This window comes from Eucyclogobius newberryi, unplaced genomic scaffold (genome assembly GCF_026437365.1).
Source record: "Eucyclogobius newberryi isolate DKJ021-1_F unplaced genomic scaffold, fEucNew1.0.hap1 SCAF_6, whole genome shotgun sequence".
In the NCBI taxonomy this organism is placed as follows: Eukaryota; Metazoa; Chordata; class Actinopteri; order Gobiiformes; family Gobiidae; genus Eucyclogobius; species Eucyclogobius newberryi.
Window position 1 is genome coordinate 18,286,305 of NW_027316278.1, and position 21,852 is coordinate 18,308,156.

The 21,852-nt window shown below is 43.1% G+C and overlaps 1 protein-coding gene across 1 annotated transcript in view; it reads right to left on the reverse strand.

Moving 5' to 3' along the window:
• Positions 1–235: 235 nt before the first annotated feature.
• Positions 236–21,852, reverse strand: part of fam222aa (family with sequence similarity 222 member Aa) — a 34,692-nt gene continuing 13,075 nt past the window's right edge. The window contains exons 2-3 of the mRNA XM_072434225.1: positions 14,969–15,111; positions 236–2,490 (exon numbers count right to left, since the gene is read on the reverse strand). Coding sequence (XP_072290326.1) covers positions 1,085–2,490; positions 14,969–15,065 — 1,503 coding nt within the window. The 5' untranslated portion in view covers positions 15,066–15,111 and the 3' untranslated portion in view covers positions 236–1,084. The remainder of the gene's footprint in view (positions 2,491–14,968; positions 15,112–21,852) is intronic.

Below are 21,852 nucleotides of genomic sequence, written 5' to 3' on the forward strand. Positions count from 1 at the left end.
TGGAATCAAGGCGTACAAGTGCTTGGTAGTTATCCTCTTTGTTCCATAATTTTGAAGTTTTTGGGACAAATCAGTTGGTCAGTCTTTGCCAAAAAATGTGTTATGATAAAGTTTAAAAAGTCTGAGGATTTTGAAAAACAAAAGCTAAAATGCATGCGCTCGGCTTCATACACACAGAGGTTATTGTGATAACCTTCATTCACATTCGTCATTGTAACATTACTATTCTTAAATGTTTTCTGGAATTTCCTTTAAAATAGTATATCAAGATTTCTTGTAGATTCCAGTGTTTGCAAAAGAGATCTCTGGCCGGTTCTTACAGAACCAAAGCAGCAGCTATGCCTCACACAAGGACATAAGAAACTGCACATCAGCTTGAGGAGAAAGGAAATTAAATCAAACAAACTAAATGATAAAAGCATTCAAACAATCCCTCATAGCAGCCAATGCATATAACATACCTACAAATATATAAAACAACAAAAATAGGTTCAAGTTTTTCAAGGTTCTTAAATATTTCATTTGCAAACTACCCAATTCCAAACAACACAGTTAACAAGATTCAAGCAGTGCAAGTTTGTATCAATTATTTTAACAATAAAGTACCATCTTTCTCTAGGTCCTTCTAGGACCGAAGAATGATTTCACTCTTGTGTGTCACTATGGTCTCATTAATAAAAGCACTGTTATAGACTTTTGGATTTCAAAAGCAGCCCTAAACATTGGCTATTAAGACCTTTTCAGTGACGATCTACCTAGTAGCTTCATCCTTAGCATTTGGAAGGGGGTAAGAGTGCCGTTTGCACTTTATATTAAGCTCTACCAAATGGTTCAGGCAATTATAATACAAAAAAATCAACAACAAAAAATCAGTCTAAATTTCCGATTGGCGTACCACACATGGAACATCCCTTTTCTCTCCCCTTTAAATTTAGTGTCTTACAGTTTGTCTTAATTCCACCAAACCTAGTACCATACTGCACAACAACTCTTGTTTACTCGTATACACTGTCAATGCAGTGCCAAAAAGGAAAAACAACAATGTGTTGATTTTTCTTCTGAGTTTGGTCACTGTTTGTCCTCCCTATCTGTAAACAGGGAGGCGGATGTGCGCGTGCTGGTGGTCCAACAGCCGGGGCACTGATACAGTCTCGTAGCCTTTCCCGAGCATCTGCTCCTTGATGCAGGGCGGGTGGATGTCGTTGATTAGGTACTCCAAAGACTGCAGGCTGCTGCTCAGTACAGACGTGTTACACAGGCTTTTACTGGGCAAGCTGCAGCACAGACCGCCCCCACTGTCCATGGTGGGGTGGTGCTGATGGTGAAGGTAGTGGTGGTGATGAGGGTAGCCCAGCTCTCTGTGACCTGTGGCTGGAGCCCCTGTGGAAGTTCCCAAAAACTCCTGGGGATTGTAATCACTGTCTGGAGTAACCAACACACTGTTCCACGGCGGAGCAAAGTATTGCCCCACTGAGAAGTTCCCATGCATCCCAACACAGTTCAAAGGGGAGGAACTCACTTTGTCCAGCCCACCACCTCCACTTGCAGTCAGATGATAAGGTCTGGAGGAAGAGGAGGACACCTGGGCGGCCATGATTCCTCCAGGAACACTTGATTCAGGAGACTTGCTCACAGCGGCCCCACCCCCACTGCCCCCGCTGTACATGCGGAGCACAGCCTGCTGCTGCTGCTGCTTTTGCCAAAGGATGTAGTCCATGCTGTCAGGGTAAACCCCATGTTTTATTGCCTCAGAGTTCTGAGTTGGGACAGGCCCAGTGTATACCATGTTACCCTGGGGGCCCATTGCCACCCCATACCCTCCACCTGAGGAGCCAGAGGAGCCCATTGTGGAGCCTTGTTTCGAGGGGCTGGCGTTTGATGACGCAGTAGCTGCTCCCTGACAAGCCTGCTGCATGGCCTGTGCCTGGCATTGCTGGTTGATCTGATAAATGATACTCTGAATTGAAGGAAGGTTTGACTGTGGGGGCAGGGCAAGGCCTCGCCCTCCTGTTACAGGAATCACAGATCCTGCAACAGTGACGTTTGGGGGAACTGACAGTCCGGATCCTTCTTGGGGCTTGGTGGGCCCGAGAGGGTAGACCATTTGGCCATGGCCTGTGGCTAAAGTGCTACTATTTGGAGGTGGGTATGGGGCAACCGCTATGTGGGCTGGTGAGAGCTTAGTCCGTCTTCCTTCAGAGTTCTTAAGAACTCCTTTGGAGGGGAGAAATAAGGGGGCAGATGAGGAGGAGGGCTTGATGATGGCCAGCAGTCCCTGGTATCCGCCTGTATGGATATTTGGGTAGGGGATGTAGCGCTGGCCTGTGGTGTCATATCCATTTACAGTCCTGTTAAGGTGCTTGTGCTGGGGTACCCTGATGTTCGTGGGGAAGATTTTGATGGAGAGAGGGTTGTTGGCTGTCTTCTGGGCATACGCATTGAGTTCTGCAGCTGAGGGGTAACGAGGGGATTGTGTAGGCACTAGCTCACCTGTAAGACAAAAAAAAGTACAGTGAGGAGAAAACATTAATCAAACAATAATACTATCAATTCTAAGGAACACATTTTTTGTAAGGTTCAACAGTTTAGTTTTGCAATGTTATATTGGGCCAGACCAATATAACGTGATCTCTCTGGGTGAAGTCTGCATGTTACCGTGTTCCCGGGTTTGCTCCGGCTTCCTCCCACCGTCCAAAGACATGCATGGGTTATGCAAAATTGGTCTAAATTGTGAGAGTGAATGTTTGTCTGTGTGTCTATGTCTGTGTTAACCCAGCGACGAGCTCGCCTGAGGCCCAAAAGTCACTGGGACAGACTCCAGTCACCCGTGACCCCTAACGGTAGAAAATGGGGAAAAAAAAACATGAATAAGGGCAACATATAAGAGTCACAAAGGCCCAAACGTATTTAGAGATGATAAATCTAACTGTCACCTCCATTACATTCTGTTTTTCATCTGATTTTGAAACTCTCTTGTGACGTCCTCCCGAGACACATGTATCAGCTTAAAACTCATTCTGTCATAGTCTGGCACCTTAGGCACTGTAAAATCAGTGCATTGTGAAATTAATTTGAGATCTCTTTAGTGCTGAATTGGGCTGGACCTGGCTATCAGCCAAAGAGGGGGAGGGGCTTAAAGAGAATTCAGTCATGACCAGAAAAATTCTAGATGAGATCAAATATTTCATAAAAAGAAAAGGAGAACAATATTCATAATAATCTACAAGACAATTTTGCAATGGTTTAACAAGGGGGGGAAATTAAGTTGCAAATAGAGCATTTTAAAAATAATAGATAAAAAGACGCTTTATTATCTGGAGCTCAGGTGAGGGGCTGTGGTAAGATTGGATCCAAATTATTCAGACAATTTCATGGCTCCTTAGCTCAGAGGAGGGAGATGGCAAAAAGAGCTCAATTCATAAATTGCCAAACTTGAATCTTATGCAAAAGTTAACATCACATTTAAAACTGATTGGTACAATTGTACTATCAGCACAACTATAAAAGTCTGGAGAGTTCAATATTAGACTGGGTTTGGGACACGACAACAACAACAACACAGACACCAACAACACCAACAACATCCAATTTACAAAAAGCATACCATAAATATATAATCAATTCTAACTAAAGATTTGTACCATTAAAAGTAATACACACACTAAACATTTTAAAATTTTAAAATTGAGCAAAACAGGTGTGGTCCTTATAACCTCATATGGTGTCAGGGCCCTTTCTGCTCTGAGTTTGGCTCTGTGCCATCCTTCAGGGCGGTTCTGCCATTTTCTTTGATGTTTCAACTTGCAGAGGAAATGACAGAGGACTTATTTAATTTGCTCGGAAGAAAAAAACATGCTTATTTCAAAGCATATTTCCAGTCCACATGCAAATAGATGGCAGTATTTTTTCTGATCTTTTTTACATGAGGGTAAAAAACATCTTTGATCATCACATGCTCTAAATGAAGGAAGATGCTTGGGCTTTTAGGCATATCAAGGGCCTTGGTCCTGCTGCCTCTCCACACTCCCAGCTGCAATGTGCCCATCATTCTCCCTAATTACTGCCACATGAAGAGAAAAAATATCAAAACGTAATTCATTAAGGGTGGCTAATTCAATTCCTTCTCTCTGACTGAGTCCATATTTTCCATACCCGAGTTTGCCTTTCTTCTACCAGAGAAGAAAGCTTCCATCTTTTGCAGCCGGGCCCTTGTTTGTCAATAGGCAGGGCCGTTGGCACACCAACCTGGCATCAAAGAGTTTCACACTTCACAGGCCACAGGGATTAGAGGCCTTTCAGGCCTACATAACCCATCTCAGCTACACAAAGGTTTCCGGTTATTAGAACCCACAAGCATAAAAGAAGAAGATCCAGGAGGGGGAGGCAAATGAGCATCTGGATGTCTCTGATTCCAGCTTCCTCTTAAAAAAGTTCCACAGCTTCAGATTTAGAGTAAATTTGATTACATTAGGTATGGTCACTGTGTGCCAAGCACCATGGTGCTCCAGAGCAGCCAAAGAAGAGCTTACTTTGGAGCTGGAGTTATTGGTGAGACCAGCAGTACGACACTCAGCAGTACGACAGTCACTTATGTGAACCTTCACCTGATCAGGAGTTTACTTGGAGGTTCACAATTGAATGTGCACAAAGATATAAAAACATATCTGTGTAAACACACATAGGCTGTCTGCAGCTGGATGTGTCTTTTTCCATCATTGAAGCATGTTGTTATCCTCTGCTCAGCTCCTCTGCTGAAATATAGGCCAGGGACAACAACAGGTGCCTGTGCGGGCGACAGCCTGCTAGGCCTCCTGGGCTAAATGCTTCACACTCTCTACATTTCGACATGCGACAGCCTTGTAAGGATTAATTATTTCCCATGGGGGAGAAAGAAAATGCTTTTCTCCTTCCTCAAAGAAGAGGCCATGAGAATTCAGATAAAACAATGTAAGTAAATGAACAGAAAAATTGGAGTGTATAATTTAAAGGAAAAGTGAACCTTAAAAATAAAATTTCACTCATCTGATGGAACTCCAGAGGAGAGAATAAGAGCAGAAGCAAACACATGCACAGGCAGACGAGATGGCAGGGAGGCAATTAATGGGCTGACCTTCGTCCTTAATCACCCAGAGCCTGGCACACAATGCCCATGTGTCAGAGCAGCACATCTCTAAATGCCACCCCTCATTAGCAGTAGGCGGTGCAGTGAGCAGCCTATCTGTGCACTGTTCACTCCAGCGCTCAGGCCTGTCCAGCGGCTGGAGAGGATAACATGGCACCCCAGAGCCGGTCTGAGCCGCACCAGGCCATGATATGATCTAGAAATCCCATTTCACTCGGAGGATGGGCACGTTTCTCAGCATTTTTGATTGGCACAAAATTCCCCAAGCACAACGTCCTTGGTGCACCCATCGCTGTCACTGTGATTGCTGTGTGCTAGTGTGTCTATGCCCCTGTGTGCATTTCTGTGAGAAGGGGGGTCAAATTCTGAACACTCAATTAACACTCCTTTAATTAGCCAGCAGTACATTTTGAATTCTGATGAACTAATTTTCTTGGTGTGAGGAAATGGTTGGAGGGGGGTGTGGGGGAAGTAAAGATGAGGACTGCTGGGAACAAAACGGCAATAAAGAGAGAACTGGTTAGATTAGACTGTAAAAAATCCATTAAAATCTGCACACTACTTTCAAGTGAGGGGTCAAATTGTGTTGATCACAAGAAGCAGAGGGAGTGAGCCGAGGTGGAAAACAGGGCGGAGGCGAGCTAGGCAGTCAGAGAGCACTGCACCAAATCCACAAGACCATGAAAATACTTTGCATTTTAATTAGAGTTTTAAATGAGTAACCAGAGCAAAACACACAGAATACCCTGAAATGCCCTTGCTCTAATTTATTAGTCTTTCAAGTGTTCTGAAATTATGAGCAGGTTGGAGTTTCTTCTTATTAGTAGAAGAAACTCCACATCAAAAACATAAAGATGGCTTTGATCCCCCTTTGACTGTACACTAGCAAGCTGAAGGGGAAAATGTATTTAGATGAAGGGAACGATCATTAGGTTTCACAGAACAATGATTGCATGATGCACATTGGCCGAACAAATATGCAATGTCTATGGTGACGGCAGGGCAAACAACAGGAGCAGAGCTTACCAAGAACATGAAAGAAAACACGGGGTCAGCGTCAGTCCAACACAGGCCGTTCCCCTGGGAAACGCAGGCTGTTCACCCTGTGCGAGATATCAGTGCAGCGCAGAGGACACTATCCACTATGTCTCTGCACACACATCTTTATGGAACAACGGCTGTTTCAGAGATGGTTCAAATTTTATGACCAGGAGCTATTTGAAAGAATGTCTTAAGAGTCTAGGACACTTCACCTTCACCTTTTCTTAAGTGGAGTTTTGAGTTTTTAAAAATCTATGATTCATTTAATTCAAAAAGCTCGGAGAAGAATCCTTAATTTTTGAAAAGTGTTTGGGTGGGTGTTTTCCAAAACAGAATCCTTGACCACAGACTATTGTTAAGCTCTTTGCAGATAGGATCAGAGCATATGACATCCTCTGCTTTCAGCCCAGTAAAAAGGATGGGCAGGCATAGCTAAGCCAGAGGCAGCTCTCTGCCTGAATAATACCTGCCCTGTGCTAATGGAGGTGTCATCTGGTACAGGCCTGATTAGTCAGCGATTACAGCAAGGCCTCAATTGCCTTGACAACTATTACAAACACAATGGGCCCTGATAGAGCCAGCTGTTTGGTCCTCTGCAATTAACCCTGCATCCCACACGTCTCTGGCAGAGCACTGCCTCTAATTGACTCAGGGGCACACAAAGCAGGGCTCTGGGCAGGACCCCCTGCATGCAGCCCCGTCTCTCTGTGAGGTACAGATGATAAGAATAGAGGTGTCCCGCCGACTACTGCCAGTCAATCAAAGCCTGCATGCCCCTCTGGAGCTTCCTGAGGAGGCATGAGCCACTGATCAACAGGGTAGAGCGGCTTGGCAGGGGGCGACATGTTGAATATTCCCTCAGAGTACTAATCAATTCAAGTGCATGTGAGGGGAAGGAGAACCCTGCTGCTAGCTTGATATCAGAAAAGCCATTTATGAGAGCACTCTTCTCCCCCAGTTCTCCTCAAGGTTGATTATCAATCCAAAAACAGAGCAACAAAAAACACTATTGCATAGTGATTTTTAGTAAAGCACACAAATATGCTTAAACTAAGCTAAGCCTTTTATCTATATTGGTATAACAAAGTTTAATATTGCACATTATCAGGTCAGATCAATTGTTTAAAAAAATATATATACTTATTATATAAAAAGTTATATAAATGTAAAGTCAATTTAAAGCATTCAGCATTTGGGGACCTGTATCGTAGTCACATTTTTGGCGTTTAATGTGCAAATAAGTTAAAAAATGTAAAGGGGATAAGGAGATTTTTAAGCAATCTGCACCCTGATCCTTCCCAGCATAACAAGCATGGCACGCCGTCAAAAACAGACATCTTTAAAAGGAGAGGGGAAAAAAATAAGAAAAAAATAAAATGAACAAGAATCTCATGTCTAATCTCGTGTTTCATTAAATCTTATCTCATTTAAGATTTTATCGATTTCCTACTGGCAGATGGAAGGAATGCCAAAATAAGTAAATTGGAGGAAAACAGCAGTCTTACACTTTCTGACAAATGGCTCCCTTGGTAAAGATAAATGGTGGAAGAAAGGAACATCATAATGTGTTTTCTCTTAGAAAAAAACAAACAAACATATTTTAGATATTGTCATGTCATGTTTAGATCTGCTTGGTTAAATTTATCACAAATGCCAGATTTTACAGGATCAATCATGAAAATTAATTAGCCGGTTTTAGCCTTTTATGAGCTGGGGGCAAATTACTGTGGATTGATTGATCCTGAAGGACTCCTGCGCACATGGCATGCTGACGCGGCAGAGGCACACTAAAACCAGAATTGGGAGCCAATCACCCTAAATAAAAATGAATGAACATCGCCTTCTAGTCTCAAATCTTTTTGTCTTTTAACCACGTCTGTGCTTCCCTGTTCTCTATCCCTCTCTTTCTGGTCTGTCTCCCTTTTCGGAATAAGTGAGTTTCATTTGAGGTGCTGGCTGGGCGAATTCACCTCAGGGCGAACACTTTATTATCTGTAGTCAAAGCGTCACCACAAATACCATTCTACACACACAAGTGTCACTTTCCATTTGTCTGCGCGGCGGCTGCATTAGCAAAGCCCGGCTTGCCCAGAGCCTTGTCTCAAACGCGTCGGGCAGAGGAAAACTAACAGCGTGGGAAAGCATTTGTCCTGCATTCCTGCCCTAAAAACACCACAATCAGTGAGACACTTAGATGGAATCAACTCATTATCAACACTCATTTACATAGTAACAAAAAACCAGGCATCCATCTTTGGTTCAGTACATGCAGTGGAGGTGAATGTCAAATTTTTTCGCATTTCACAAAAAATGCAGGCCAGCCATGTCAACTCTTTTGTGGGGCAACTGCTCACAAAACAAAACCATAAACAGGGGCAATCTCACACTACACACAGACAGCAACCAGAACACCATGTTTCAACACAAGAACTGAGTTGTTTGTATCTATTGAACAGCATCAAAACAGATACAAAGTACAACTAGAACAAACATTGTTAAATAATGCTGTCCCGCCAATGGGCTTAAAGGCCAATGGTTCATGGTGAACTCTGCCTAGGCCAAACAACACCTTTATCAGCAAATAACTGCAGTCAGCAAAAGCAATAGGGAGGTCATGCGTGGAGACTGGCACACGGGCCAATATTGTCATGTACAATTAGGCTTCTGCTCATGAGCCCGTGAACTCTAAGCCCCCTCACTGCTCCCTCCACAGCTCCATTACACAACATAAGAAGCAAACAATTGTAATAAAATAAGTTAATTTACACAAAGAACATAATATTAAAGAAGATTGTGTTTTTGTCCGTCATAGTATAGTATAGACATTAATGGATTATTGTGTTATTATATCAGCCCTCTGGTCACACAGCAAGAAAACAACCCCAAAAGCATGCACCACAGGTAAAATCCTGACAGGTTGCTTCAGTGGCAAGGATTGAAGGATGGGTAAAATGCAGAGGAGAAATTTCCCTATGGGGACAATAAAGGCTAATCTAGTCTAATCTATATTATGGAGATTTTAAATTCCAATATAAGAACAAATTTAGTAAAGAGCAGTGGTCGAGTATCGGTGGGAATCTGGATGAAAACGGGCATCGTCACAGCACTTGTCCCCAGGAGAATAATCACTCAACTACAACAACAATTACAACTTAAGAGTGGTTTAATAAGGGAAAATCAATATAACATGGTTAAAGGCTCCTAAAACTCGACTTTGATCCGTTTTAAAATATATATGTAACTTTTCTTCTCGAGGGCTTATTTCCATGGAAATGTTATTTCTTTACTTTGAATGTTCCAAAGTATGGCATTAAACTTCTACAGCCATGTAAATTAGTATAAGACCAACAATATAACCACATGCAATTGAACAGATAGATATTAATGTCATAATGTGGAAAATTCCAGGCAAAGCAATGACGTCTCGCCATCTATAGAGGAAACACAAACCTAACAGCTTATATCCTGACCTGAAAGATTCATATGAAGCGTTTTGTGCCCCGGCTCTTAGACAATATGCTACACTGTGACACACTTTTGTCAAAGAGCCACATGGTTCAGAGCTTGTGGCAATTGCTGACATCCACAAACTGAGGTGAACACAGAAACAACACAATCACACAGATGAAACCGTGGAGGAAGACATTAGTGCGAGTGAGATGAGAGGAAAAGCAGGGAAGCGCTCAGGACACACAGGGCTAGACAGCGCGGAGGACTGTCAGGACGGGAGAGAGCTAGAGTGCAGACCTGCAGGTAAATGGGAGAAGAGAGGCGCCTGCAGGCAGCCTCAGGCAAGCCCCAGCCCTTCTGTTCTATCATTTAGGAGACAAGTCCTCCACTGATTCTCAATTAATATTTAACACTTCACAGACAACAAAACACTCAGCAGAAGAACACATTTTGAAGGAGGCGAGGGCGGAGAAAAGGAAGAGCGGAAAGGAGAGGAGCCACATTTTTGTGTTATGACTACTGTGAGAAGATACATCACAATATAACGATCATTCACAATTTTTGACACATAAAAACAAGTGAAATCCTTGATTTTCTTTGATTCTAATACCTCACTGTTCCAATACTGTGACCAGTTTCATGAAATCAAACCTTTTGAATGCAAAAGTAAAGTTATTATGATATTAAAAGCATACAGATTGAATTTAAAATACTTAGTTCTTATGATTATATTGCAACCTGAATAATCATTACCAATTAACCAAATAATCTAATACCCTGTTATAATTTCTTTTGTACAGCTGACGCAGGCTGAATAGATGAATACTGCTAATCCTAATTGCTTTTATCTATAATTTAGCTTTGTGAAGTTGCAATTTGGAATTTGGCATTTTAATATCGGAGTCAGGTTAACTAGCTCAAAAGGCACATACTGGATGATCAGAGTATTTCCTACTCATATTGTTGATGAGTAAATGTTTAGAAAATGAGTAAATGACTAAATTGCTGCAGTCATGTTCTTGTGATTATTCTGCATCAGGCACAGCTCTGACATGGCACTGGCACCATGTAATTTCCTGTGGGGCAGCATCACTACATCCCTATCCCTGGCAGGACAGGCAAGGGTGTCAAAGCCATGCACCTGTGATGCTCAAATGCCAGCTCGGAGCCTTTGGAACCAGGAGCTTGTTTTTCAACCAAAGTCTTGCTGTGCCCATAACTAAAACTGAGGCCCATTCCTCAAGCTCACCTCCTGAGGCAATAAGATTTTTTCACCTCCTGTGTGCACAGCAGAAGGCAGAGGGCAGAAGGAAGGCAAGCCACTGTGGGACGCCACCATCCGGAAATGATCCTCTGTGCGTCTGTGCTCTGCAGCCAACACAAGAGCGGGCTGGAACAGACTATAGCAGATAATGCAAACACCGCTATGCTGCTTCTACATAAAATAAATAAAACTAGATTACATTGTGTGGGTCTGTGTCATTGAGAGCAAGCAATAAATGACACCCAATCAACCAGCTCTGGGTTAAAGAAATTAAACTGCATAAATAAGCATGCAGGAGGGGGCTCGTAGACAGCTCAATCACAGTTCACCATGAAAAGTACCTTTGACCTCTGCTTTGCTACTGCACACTGAGGATAATGACAGTCTCTGTGGGTACTCTGTGGAATTTCAAATGGAGCTGGAAAACCAAGTAGTTCAATCAGTGGGAAAAGGTCAAGTGCATGCAGATCGCTCCCTCGTCTGCAGCTCCACTTTGCCTCACCTCAAGAGTACAGAAGCAATCAGGAGACTTTTCCCTCTATTCATAGCCACAATGAAATATTCAACAATATACCAACTATCCAACAAATTGGCTGCAAATGCATATTGAAGAGTCCTCCTTTGACTACTTCCGTGTCAGACAATGGAAGAGGTTGTTACCTGACCATATTCTTCCACCAGGTGCAGTAGTTTAGTAGTAGAATGGGAGCAGCTAAAACCAAAATTCTACAGGGCTTCTAAGTTTACAGCATCATAGAGCAATTGTGAGTGGACCTCCATAATGTGCCGCTCATGGTTGAGTGGATATGTGATGCGTATGTACTAATCAAATAAAAGCCTACGGGTCAAAAACTCCACAAAGGTGGTGTATGACAATGGCAGGTAGTCTCTTATCAAATATAATAGAGCTGAACCTGTGTGTCTCCCATTGAAGTGATTGACACCTCACACACCTGGGTGCAGGGTGTGAATGAGGGCCCAACAATTAAGTGTGACTTGGAGATTGAATTCCTCAGCTAAGAATATCTTGCATGACCAGTTTGATGCTGCTGACATTATTATTATGTCAGTAAATCTAAGATTATGGGCTTCAAATCAGCATGTGGTTTGTATGCTTTCCAGCCAAACAGGAAGGGTTAAGCGAGGAAACGCCCTAGTTTAAACTAATGTTTAATCCGGTCAAAAATAACTCGAGGCGTGTATTTTGTGGTTCAAATCCACAACAAGAGAGGATAAAACACACCCAATATGGCATTCACTTCTGGGTTTCAATATGTATGATTATGCATGAACATAAATTATAAAAAAACAAATTCTAAAATGTAAACCTTGTGGGAAGCTTTTGGAGAAAAGCCAAGCTGTAATGTCCCCATAAGCCAGTCATTTGTGGGATTCAGGACCTGTTATTCTTTAGGTGACATGTGGCAAAGTAATTGCTGTCTGGTCCAGGAAGGAGGGGGGTAGTGATGAGCTGGGCCTCCTGTCCAGCCATCAGTGTTACTCATCACTGGACGGGTGCACAAGCCACTCCCCTTATAGCTTTAATGTGTGCACTTCAGACCCACATGCAAGACAGTGATGAAGAGAGTAGCACAGCGAGGGAGGGTGCCTGTGGCCAAAGGTGTCCTGGGTCAGTAGCGTCCATTCACCCCTCTCCCCCCAGGCTCCTCTCTCTCATCTGTCTGGATAGGTGCCCTCTCTCTAGGGCACTGGATGATGAGAAACCCTGGCTCTACTGCTGTCCCTGCCTTTCATGTCTCCATCTAGGGCAGTGCTAGAGCAATGTGGAGGGGAGGATGGAGGTGGGGGCAGGCTACAAATGTCACCCATAAGGGAGGGATTTAATTAAAAATGACAGGGGCTCGTTCTGCAGAGTGGAGTCACATACGTGCAGAATTTGGTCACACTGAAAGCAAGTGTCTATGATTTATAATTCAAGTAAAGCAATGCATTCGTTTTAATTCTACAGCCAAGAAAAAATATCAAAAGGCCGCCCTGTGAGGCTAATCCAATATGATTTTTTTGAGGGCACGCGGTCAATCGCATTTCAAAAAGCCAGCTTCTCTGTCTCCCCTTCTGCTTCTCTCGCTTTTCTTCACTTGTCTGTTTTTTGCCATCGTTGCTCTGCTATTCCCTCCTTCCTCCTCCTGCACTCCCCTCTCGACAGTAGCTCATCCCTCCCCCTGAGCCCAGACACAGAGCAGGCTGTGATAATGGAAACATCTCGCTCCCCGCCTCCCGTTTCTCCTGCTAAGCTCTGCGCGCTCGGGGGAAATTGATTGTCTGGCGAGCCGATCTGAATGCTTCCAGCTGATGGTACAGCCAGTTAAGTCCTTTTTTATTGAGGGTATGAGGGATTTTTAATGGGAGTCGCATCAATGAACTGTACAGCCACTCGGCATCTGCATGCACAGGCTTTTTCTAAACCCTCCTTAGCCCCATCTTAACTGTTCTGCTGCTCAGCCATTCCTCGTGCTGTAAAGGACAGCGGATGCAAATGGTGCAGTACATTTCCAACTCTCTCCATCATGGACCCCTTTCTTTCTTGGAGACTGAGCAATACGGCCACCTGCCGAGGGCCCAGGTCACTCAAAGCACCACTGTGTCGGTTCACATTGGCACAAAGTGGCTCAAACACAAATCAGTCATGGTGCCCTGCTCTGCCTGATGACCTGAGCATGGTCACTGGCCGCCTCGCTGCTCCCTCTCTGGACACAACACACAATCGGCTTATTGAGGCCAAAAGCTGCACAGGGGTGGAAATCCAACACTTGCCCCCCTTCTGCTCCTCTAACGATAGAAAGAAGGCCATTATGTTCAAACATCCTAATTATGAGCCTGAAGTCAGTCTCTGTGGTAGCCTTTCAATCAACAGGTCTAACAGGTGAAGAAGCAGAGTGAGAGTTTGACAGGGTCAGAACAAGGCTGCAGTTCGTTTTTATTGATCTGAATCTGGACTCTGGCAGCTCTTCTTAAAGGGCTTTGAAAGGAAGCAGGCTAATACCTCAAAATTGGAAGGGCTGAATTTATTGCTATAAGTACCTTCCTCATCTTAACGTTTTAAGATGAGGAAGGATGAGGAAGGATTTTGCCCTATCATTCTTTCAGAAACCACATTAGTAATAGTAAACCTTGCTCACAAGTTGAAAGTATGAAGGTGTAATCACCCAATATGAAAAAAGAGTAGGTTGAGAAGAATGACACCCAGATAACTTGGTGTTTGTAACTAAAGGTGGCTGCAGTGTGATATGGAGCTGGAAAGGGGTTGATTGGTCAGTAGAGTCAGAGACAGAGTCAGGCAAAAGCAATCAGGGGCTCTTTAGGGCCTGAAGCCAGACTGCTTTTATAAGGCAGCCTCTTTAAGGAAGTTGACAGTCCCTTCTCTCAGTTTGCCAATCCTTTTAAATCACTACGATGACAACAATGACGACGCAGACGACGACAACAACAACAACCACCACCACCACAACCACAACACCAATCAATTAGAAAAATTAGGAGTTATATCTTAACCATTGTAATCTTCCCTATATGGCTCATCTGCTTTACAAAATGCATACTGCTTCTCTGAAGTACCCCAGTAAACCCAAACTGGTTAGAGCTAGTTCAGCCAGCCCATAACTTGTTTTAATCCCTGTCCCTTTGCACCATTTTGTGAGTGGACAGGGTGGTGTTAGGTGCAAACAGAGCAGCTGTCATGCTTTACAGGCAGTGTACAGAGCCAGGGCCAGACACTGTAAATGTTTACAGACCCTCAGGGTCACCCCCGGCCAGTGAGGCACGTTAAACAATGTCTGTTCAGCCCTGTTGCCACGACTGCACAATCAGCACAGCTAAACAGTCCCGCACAATGAGCAGCTAACTACTGAGCTGTCCGGGGTCTAAGTGCAAAGCCAGTGAAGCTGTTTAGAATTCCTCAGAGTGATGAAGGAACATAGAAACCGGAAAGTTCATTTCCCTTCACTCATTCACTATTGGGGTTAACAAGCCGTTTCCATCAGTCACCAAACTCAAAGAGACAAACAACCTTCCTTCCTTTTGGCTGATCTGAACTTTCGACCTCTATAACTCCTGTCACTTTGTGAACTCACATTTCCGTCCCAGGGCTTGTGGTGGCTCCAGGGCCTTGCTGGTACACACTGGGTGCTGGGGAGGGGGATTCTGCCTCCTCTGCAGACAGGCCAGCATGGCGAGGTGGGCGCGGTTCAACAGCCGGAGGACTTCTGTGGCCAACCTGCAGCAGAAAGAAAGAGAAGTGGAAGAAAATGTTGTGAGTTGGTAGGTTGATTTGAGGTCAGAGCTCCATGGCTGTGTCCAGTAAGCCAGCAGGAGCTTTAGGTGAGATGGGCCAAGTCTCTCACCCTGAATTTAATTGGGGGAGCATGCCTCCAGCTGCCTGCCTCCCAGCTCTGTGTGCTGAATGATAAACACACACCTGCACCAGGGAAGCTGACACGGGTTCAGAGCACAGCCTGGGCCAGTCACTCTGCAGCTCACACACATTCACACAGCCATTCAAGCACATCTCCTGCCTACGAGGCGCTTCTCAAAACAAACACGCAGGCACTCTTAAAAGCACCCACATTCGGGCACTTCCCTCCAGCCCTGTGCATGCAGTGATTGATGGCGTTATCTATGGACAGCAAAAATGGTAATGCTGAGAAAACAGCAGTCTGTCAGCTACAACTTAACATGCAACAGCTCTGGGGTACTGTCAGGAAGGGCCTGGGGGACCCACGCGTGTGTAGTTTTTCTGTCCTGTGGTTATATTTGTGTGTGAGCCACTACGATGAGTGGGGAGGAGGAGACTGCCAAGCGTACATCAGGGCTAGTGATGGCGCTAATCAATCTTCCTCCAGGCCAGAAATCTCTAGCTCCACACTCTTGCGTCTCCACACTTCCACCTTCACTCAGCGTCAGGGCAGCAGTGTGCGGGTTTCCACTCAAAAAGCCCATTACAGACCAGTGGAACAGGAAGCAGGACATGCTTTTCTAAATGTACTTATCTATTTGTGAAAACACCATCAAGAGTGCCACCTACCATCATGTACCATAGAGGGCATAATTTATCAGCAACATGCACTGTCACACGGCACAATGATAACTGATTAGAAAGCCTTCATATAAGATTATGTGGCTGATGAGAACCACTAAAGCAAGGAAGTTCAAGATTCACTGTACTGTACTATACTTCCCTTATTGTGTCAAGAATATTGTTGTTGAATCCAAATTGTTTTGCTTCCAGGAACCACATATCATAATTTATAATTCTCCCCCGAAAGATGTCTCTCTAAAAGCACTGTAGGGCTTGTTTGAGTCTTTGAACCAACGTACTGCTTTATTTGAGCCACTATCATTTCCATCTGGGCTGGTCGTGTCCCATAACAAAACAAAAACACAGGAAAATATTTAATCTTGGTCACCGGCAGCAGCCTGGACTGTGATATGTGGCACGTCATTGAAAAGGGATTTCTCAAGTTATTTATTTCTCCCTTGATTCACTGAGAATTTGACATTTAGCCATCCGTCATCAATTAATTACTTCAATAAATGATCATTCTAAAAAATATATAGACAATAGGGTCCTGGCACAGACACAGACAAAGAATAAACAAGGATTAGATATATGATAAAAAGACATGCCCAATTTGACAAATTACAGCCAACATTTGATAAATTTAGAGTATGGTAGTGTTTCATACCTGCAACAAAAGCCCTGCAACTAATTGAATAGATTAAAAACATTGTTAATAAATTCCACTCATTTTAATTAGATATATATTTTTCAGATAAAAAATAAGGATCCCTGATACAGATAAAAAGCATTATTACTGCCATTAAATCAAAAACAATTTAAAAAGAAAACAGCTACCTCAAGGATGTGTTGCTCTAGCTCAATTGTGTCACTCTGTTGTGTACTTTCCCAAAAGCAAAAAAAAAGTGGATGTTAACTCTAATTAAAATCAGCAAATTGAACTCTAAAAGCCTGTCTTTCATTGCCTTTTTTATCACACACACAAGCTGCAGATGGAAGAGAAGGGGCCACTCTATTTGTCGCCAGGTGCTGCTGTTAAAAAAGGTTTGCTAGCTATGCCATTTCCTCTCCAGTGCAGACAGAGCTGGCCCAAACACACTAGCACTTTGAGCTCATTACCGCCATTCACATAATCCTTTCTGTGTGTCCTCTCTGTGCGGATACTCATTTCACAACAGGGCCATCCTCCTCACAGCCCATTTGTTAAAAGGTAGTGGAAGAGCGAGAGAGAAAGGGAAAGGGAGCGATTGAGACTAAAAGCTGGTCTTACGGGGGGATACCTCCACAGCTTTCCGCTCTGAAATGAAAGACAATCACCATTTTTCTTCCATTTGCCACACACCAAATGTATTTAGAGGTATTATACTTTGGTGAAAGAGGCCCACTTTTTCAATTCAATTTCAAAAAACAATTTTCTCTTATTATTGTACTTATTAAAGACCAAAGAAAGAAGGTGAGGTCTGGTTTACTTGTCCTTCTTTCATCCCCTCTCATTCTATTAGGTCATTGTGCTACTTAGCAGGTGTTTACTGGTGGCAGGAAATGTGTTCGGACCCAAAAAAAAACAACACATCCCATGATGGAGCTGAGGTTGAAAAGGTCAAAGGTCAATGATTGCCTGGATGTGGGAGAATGCGTGCAACTTCTACACCCACTCACTCATCCACTCAGAAGTCTCCTATTACGGCAGTACAAGGATATCTCCAAAGCCAGGATGTCTATCGGCTCTTTCCCTTCGTTCTGCTAACTCTGCTGCAGGGTTTTGTGATGGGGGCGGAAGATCAGTCCCATGAGATGAGGGAATAAGCCAGAATCAAGAGGCGGTGGGATTGGCAGAGGGCTATTTCTTAGTTAAAAGGGTCTTAAACTGCAGAGGAGATCAGAGGAGATGGCTCCCTGCACCCAGAGCTGTCTGCCCAGATAAGCGTCCTGCCAAGTGCAGGGTGTAGCAGGGTGGTCACGGGTGAACACACACAAACGGAGGTGTGGGTTATCATTAGGACCAACGAAGGAAGATATAGGCAACAGGCAGTGGTTGTTTATGTTGTAAATGCTTCCTTATATATATATATATATATATATATATATATTTTATACAATAATAAAGTTGCTATTGTTTTATCAACATAAACATGATAATGAGAGGGCAGGTTATTTTGTCAAGAATCGTGCATGTAGACAGATGATTTGAACTGTAATGAAAAACAAAAACATAATAGAATGAACTCCTGAAGCTTTAATAGTAGTTACTTGTGGGATACAGTAGTGTCAGCAGTTTCCCTTGGTAACACTGTCTGATCCGGTGGCCCAGAACACAGCCAGAATGTGGGCGGGTCTTGAGCCTAATTGAATGGTGACCCTGCCATCTTGCTGTGGGATGCCCCATGCAGTGCTTTTAACAAGCTGCCGTGTCTCCCCTCTTAATAAGCCCAAACAAGTTAATCCAATCGACACACTCAAAACCCTTTCTTTTTCTTTAACAAGGCATTGCTGCATCCCCCTTAATCCCTGCTACCCCAACCCCCCTTGTGCCTGTCCCTGTATTCTCATAGGAATGGCACAGAGTAAGCACCATTAGGGCAGTATTGGTACATTTTCAATCAAATATAAAGAAATTCTAGAATACAATTATGCCATAATTGCAACAAGGACCTGATGCAAACTAGCTTTGTTTAAACACAATAGGGGTGTTGGATTCAAAAACAGCAAAACAAACAAAAATTGGAGTGGACGTTTGCCAGGAGCACGCAGTCTGTGACATAAAAAGGCATTGTTAACAAACCCTCTCAGCTCCCCAAACAAGGGCCACTGATTCCCTAACAATACGAGCCCCTGGTCGCACTCAGCGCTGGTGCGGCTCAACCTCACACCAGCGCAATAAATAACCCGCAGAACAAAAGGCCATTGTGCGTTAAAGCCTAGTTTAGCCATTACAGCCATCATATGCAGTTTGAATAACACTTTGGCAAACTTTAGATTATACTGCATGTCACAAATAAACTTACAATAACCTTAATTACTTATTTATTTAAAACGAGGACAGTGCACATTAATCTCAAAAGAGAAAAGACGCTCCACAGCAGATTTAACCAGCTATTTTCCATCTGTTGTAACAATTAATAACGGTTTGGTTAGAACATTGGTAGTTTGTTATAACCAAAACATATGCCCAACATAATACCCCATTATGCATATATGAGATACTATTTGATGTTCTCATTTCAGACCATCAGTTTGAACTGCAGTGCCTTGTAAGGCTCCTGGCACTGCCAACAGTCACCATTCAGCAATTGTTACCCTGGTGTAAAAATATACTTACCATTTTTAAATTTTCAATTAAGATTTTGTTGCCCGTAGGCTTTATTAGACAGGAAATTAATGTATGAAATGGGGGATGAGAGAGAAGGGAGGACATGCAGTAAATAGTCGGACGTCGGGATTCAAACTCATGTCTGGAATGTGCGCTGTGCCTTAACCACTCAACCACCGCGCAGCACACTTGCCATTTTCCATTCAATAAATACTGCACATCATAACCTGTCAGTTATCCTGGGTATAATGCAGCGTTATGTCGGATTGGTTTGACTATGTCTGAATTGGTTTCTGATAGCTTTGTGCTTTACACTATTAATCTCACAATAAAAACGTGTTGGCAAAAACACTTAGATGTTAGGTTTCCATATAACAGTCAGCTTCGATGCTTCACCTCTGGGATGAAGGGTGAGGAATGTCTGGCAGTGCAGTAGTAACTCATCTGTCATCTCTCATCAAAATGCGCTGCTTAGACTAATGTCAAGCCTCTAATAGCCTTGAGGACTAATTGACTTCACAGCCAACTGCAGCAGCTCTGAGTCGAGCCACGTTTCATTAATCAACATAATGCTTCTGAGATTACAGCAAATGGATAAGTCCAGAAATAACAAATATGAAATGGCAAAAACTGTTTCAAGAGTTAGCCGTAGATAGGAGTCTCATTTTAAAAGCTAAAACACAGGATTACACACAATGTTGAGAAAATACAACAGTAGGCAACATGCCCAACAGCTACTAGAAAACATAGTACTTGTGTTTTATTACTTTTACTTCATGGTCAAAATAACCAAACCGAGTGGGTATGCCAGCAGCATCTTCATCATTACCACAGGATGCATGCAGTGCTGACCTTTCCTTGGGTCGGCTACACATAGGTTTTTCACAATGATGTACAAGGAGTTAATTTTAGCTCCGTGCTTCTCCAAAGAACGATGGGGTCATATATTCAATATACACTTTCACTATGGGTTGACCAGGTTTACTCATACAATACTGAGATACATGACTCACAACACACATTATTTTTCTGTAATGTAGAATGCTATGATGTTGACTCCATATTCTTTTTAACAGCAGTACACATTAAGCTTAATATCATACACCACTGATATGTTCCATCATTCATGCAGATTTTGATATATCACAATGGCTATTTGTAAAAGTTGTGAAGAAATGTATGTACACTTTATAGTAACATCAACTTAAATTCATTCATTCATTCATTCATTCATATTCTATCGCTTGTTCCCGTAGGGGTCGCAGGTGACTGGAGCCCATCCCAGTAACTTTGGGCTTTAGGCGGAGGTACACCTTGGACAGGGGCCAGCTCGTCGCAGGGTTGCTGTTTCAATATCTAAATTGTGTGTTGTTTTGTCAAAATAATCATTATTTATTTGACTAGTATATATACCACAACAGATCCTTGACCAAAGGCATGCTGCTGGTTTCACACTTGGAGAGTCACTTGAGTAAAATGAGTGTACACAGTCTATACAAGATGACAGAGCCCCAGAGCATCGGTTGCTGCAGCGAGGGACGGTAAGCAATGAGAGAGTGGCTTCAGACTGTCAGACAAACCACAGGGGAACACATCCTCTTCTGCTCTTATTGCCTCAGCCTTTGTTGTGTTGTTTTTAGCTGCCATCTTATACCAGCCTCACTCTCAGTAAATGATATGACACACTGAACAGATGTGAAGGGAAATGCTGCAGAGTTTGTGCTTGATCACAGGACGACAATGCTCGACTGTTGATAAAGCACCTCTACAAGAACAATTTAAAAACAATATAAAAAGTCACAGCAACCGATTATTTGCTAATTTTTCACCACAGATTCCTCTTCTCCGGTCGGGACTCCTGAGCATAAATCAAACTGCCTCAACCCGAACGTCAGCCAAATGTGAAAAATTAGCTTTCTTGTTTTTTGTGGGCATATTTATATATTATCTGTAAACCTTATATGACACCATTTCTAAATAACATTTACAGAAACAAAAATTGTATCCCAATGTGACACAATCCTTTATTGTCTCAGACAGGTCCATTCACAGCTTAACACGGCGACAACAAAACAAGAGCTGCTTTTTTTTCCTCTCTTCCCATCCTATAGTGCCTCTCTTGAATATTCAAAGAGTGTTCATTGTCTTTTTGTGTTTTGTTCATTGTTTGTTGCGCTGTAATTGCTCTGGCTGGTTCCTGAACTTCAAAGAAAGGCTTATGTCAATTTATGATGAAATATAGAAGCTGAGAGAAAAACTAAGACAGGCCTGACACAAAGAGTGTCTATTAATGCCTGTTCAATAAATCAATAGAATATAATGAAATTCAAACATGCACATCCAAACACTGCGCCTAAGGTGAGCCCAATTTCCATGGTCCGTGGGAGAGCTTCCACAGGCAGTTACAGATCTTATAGTCAGTCATGCATAGCATTAGTGTGTTGCGAAGCCCACGAGGCAATCAAACAGTGCACCGTCGAAGCGCTGACACTGATCCCATTTGATATATGTGGAGTGTGACAAAGCCATTTTGCTCTGCTAGATATTAGGGCTTTTTAAAAGACAAGATGACACTGCAGCTCACGACTAAGGCAAAACAAGCAGACATTTTTACTATTTCTTTAGGAGCC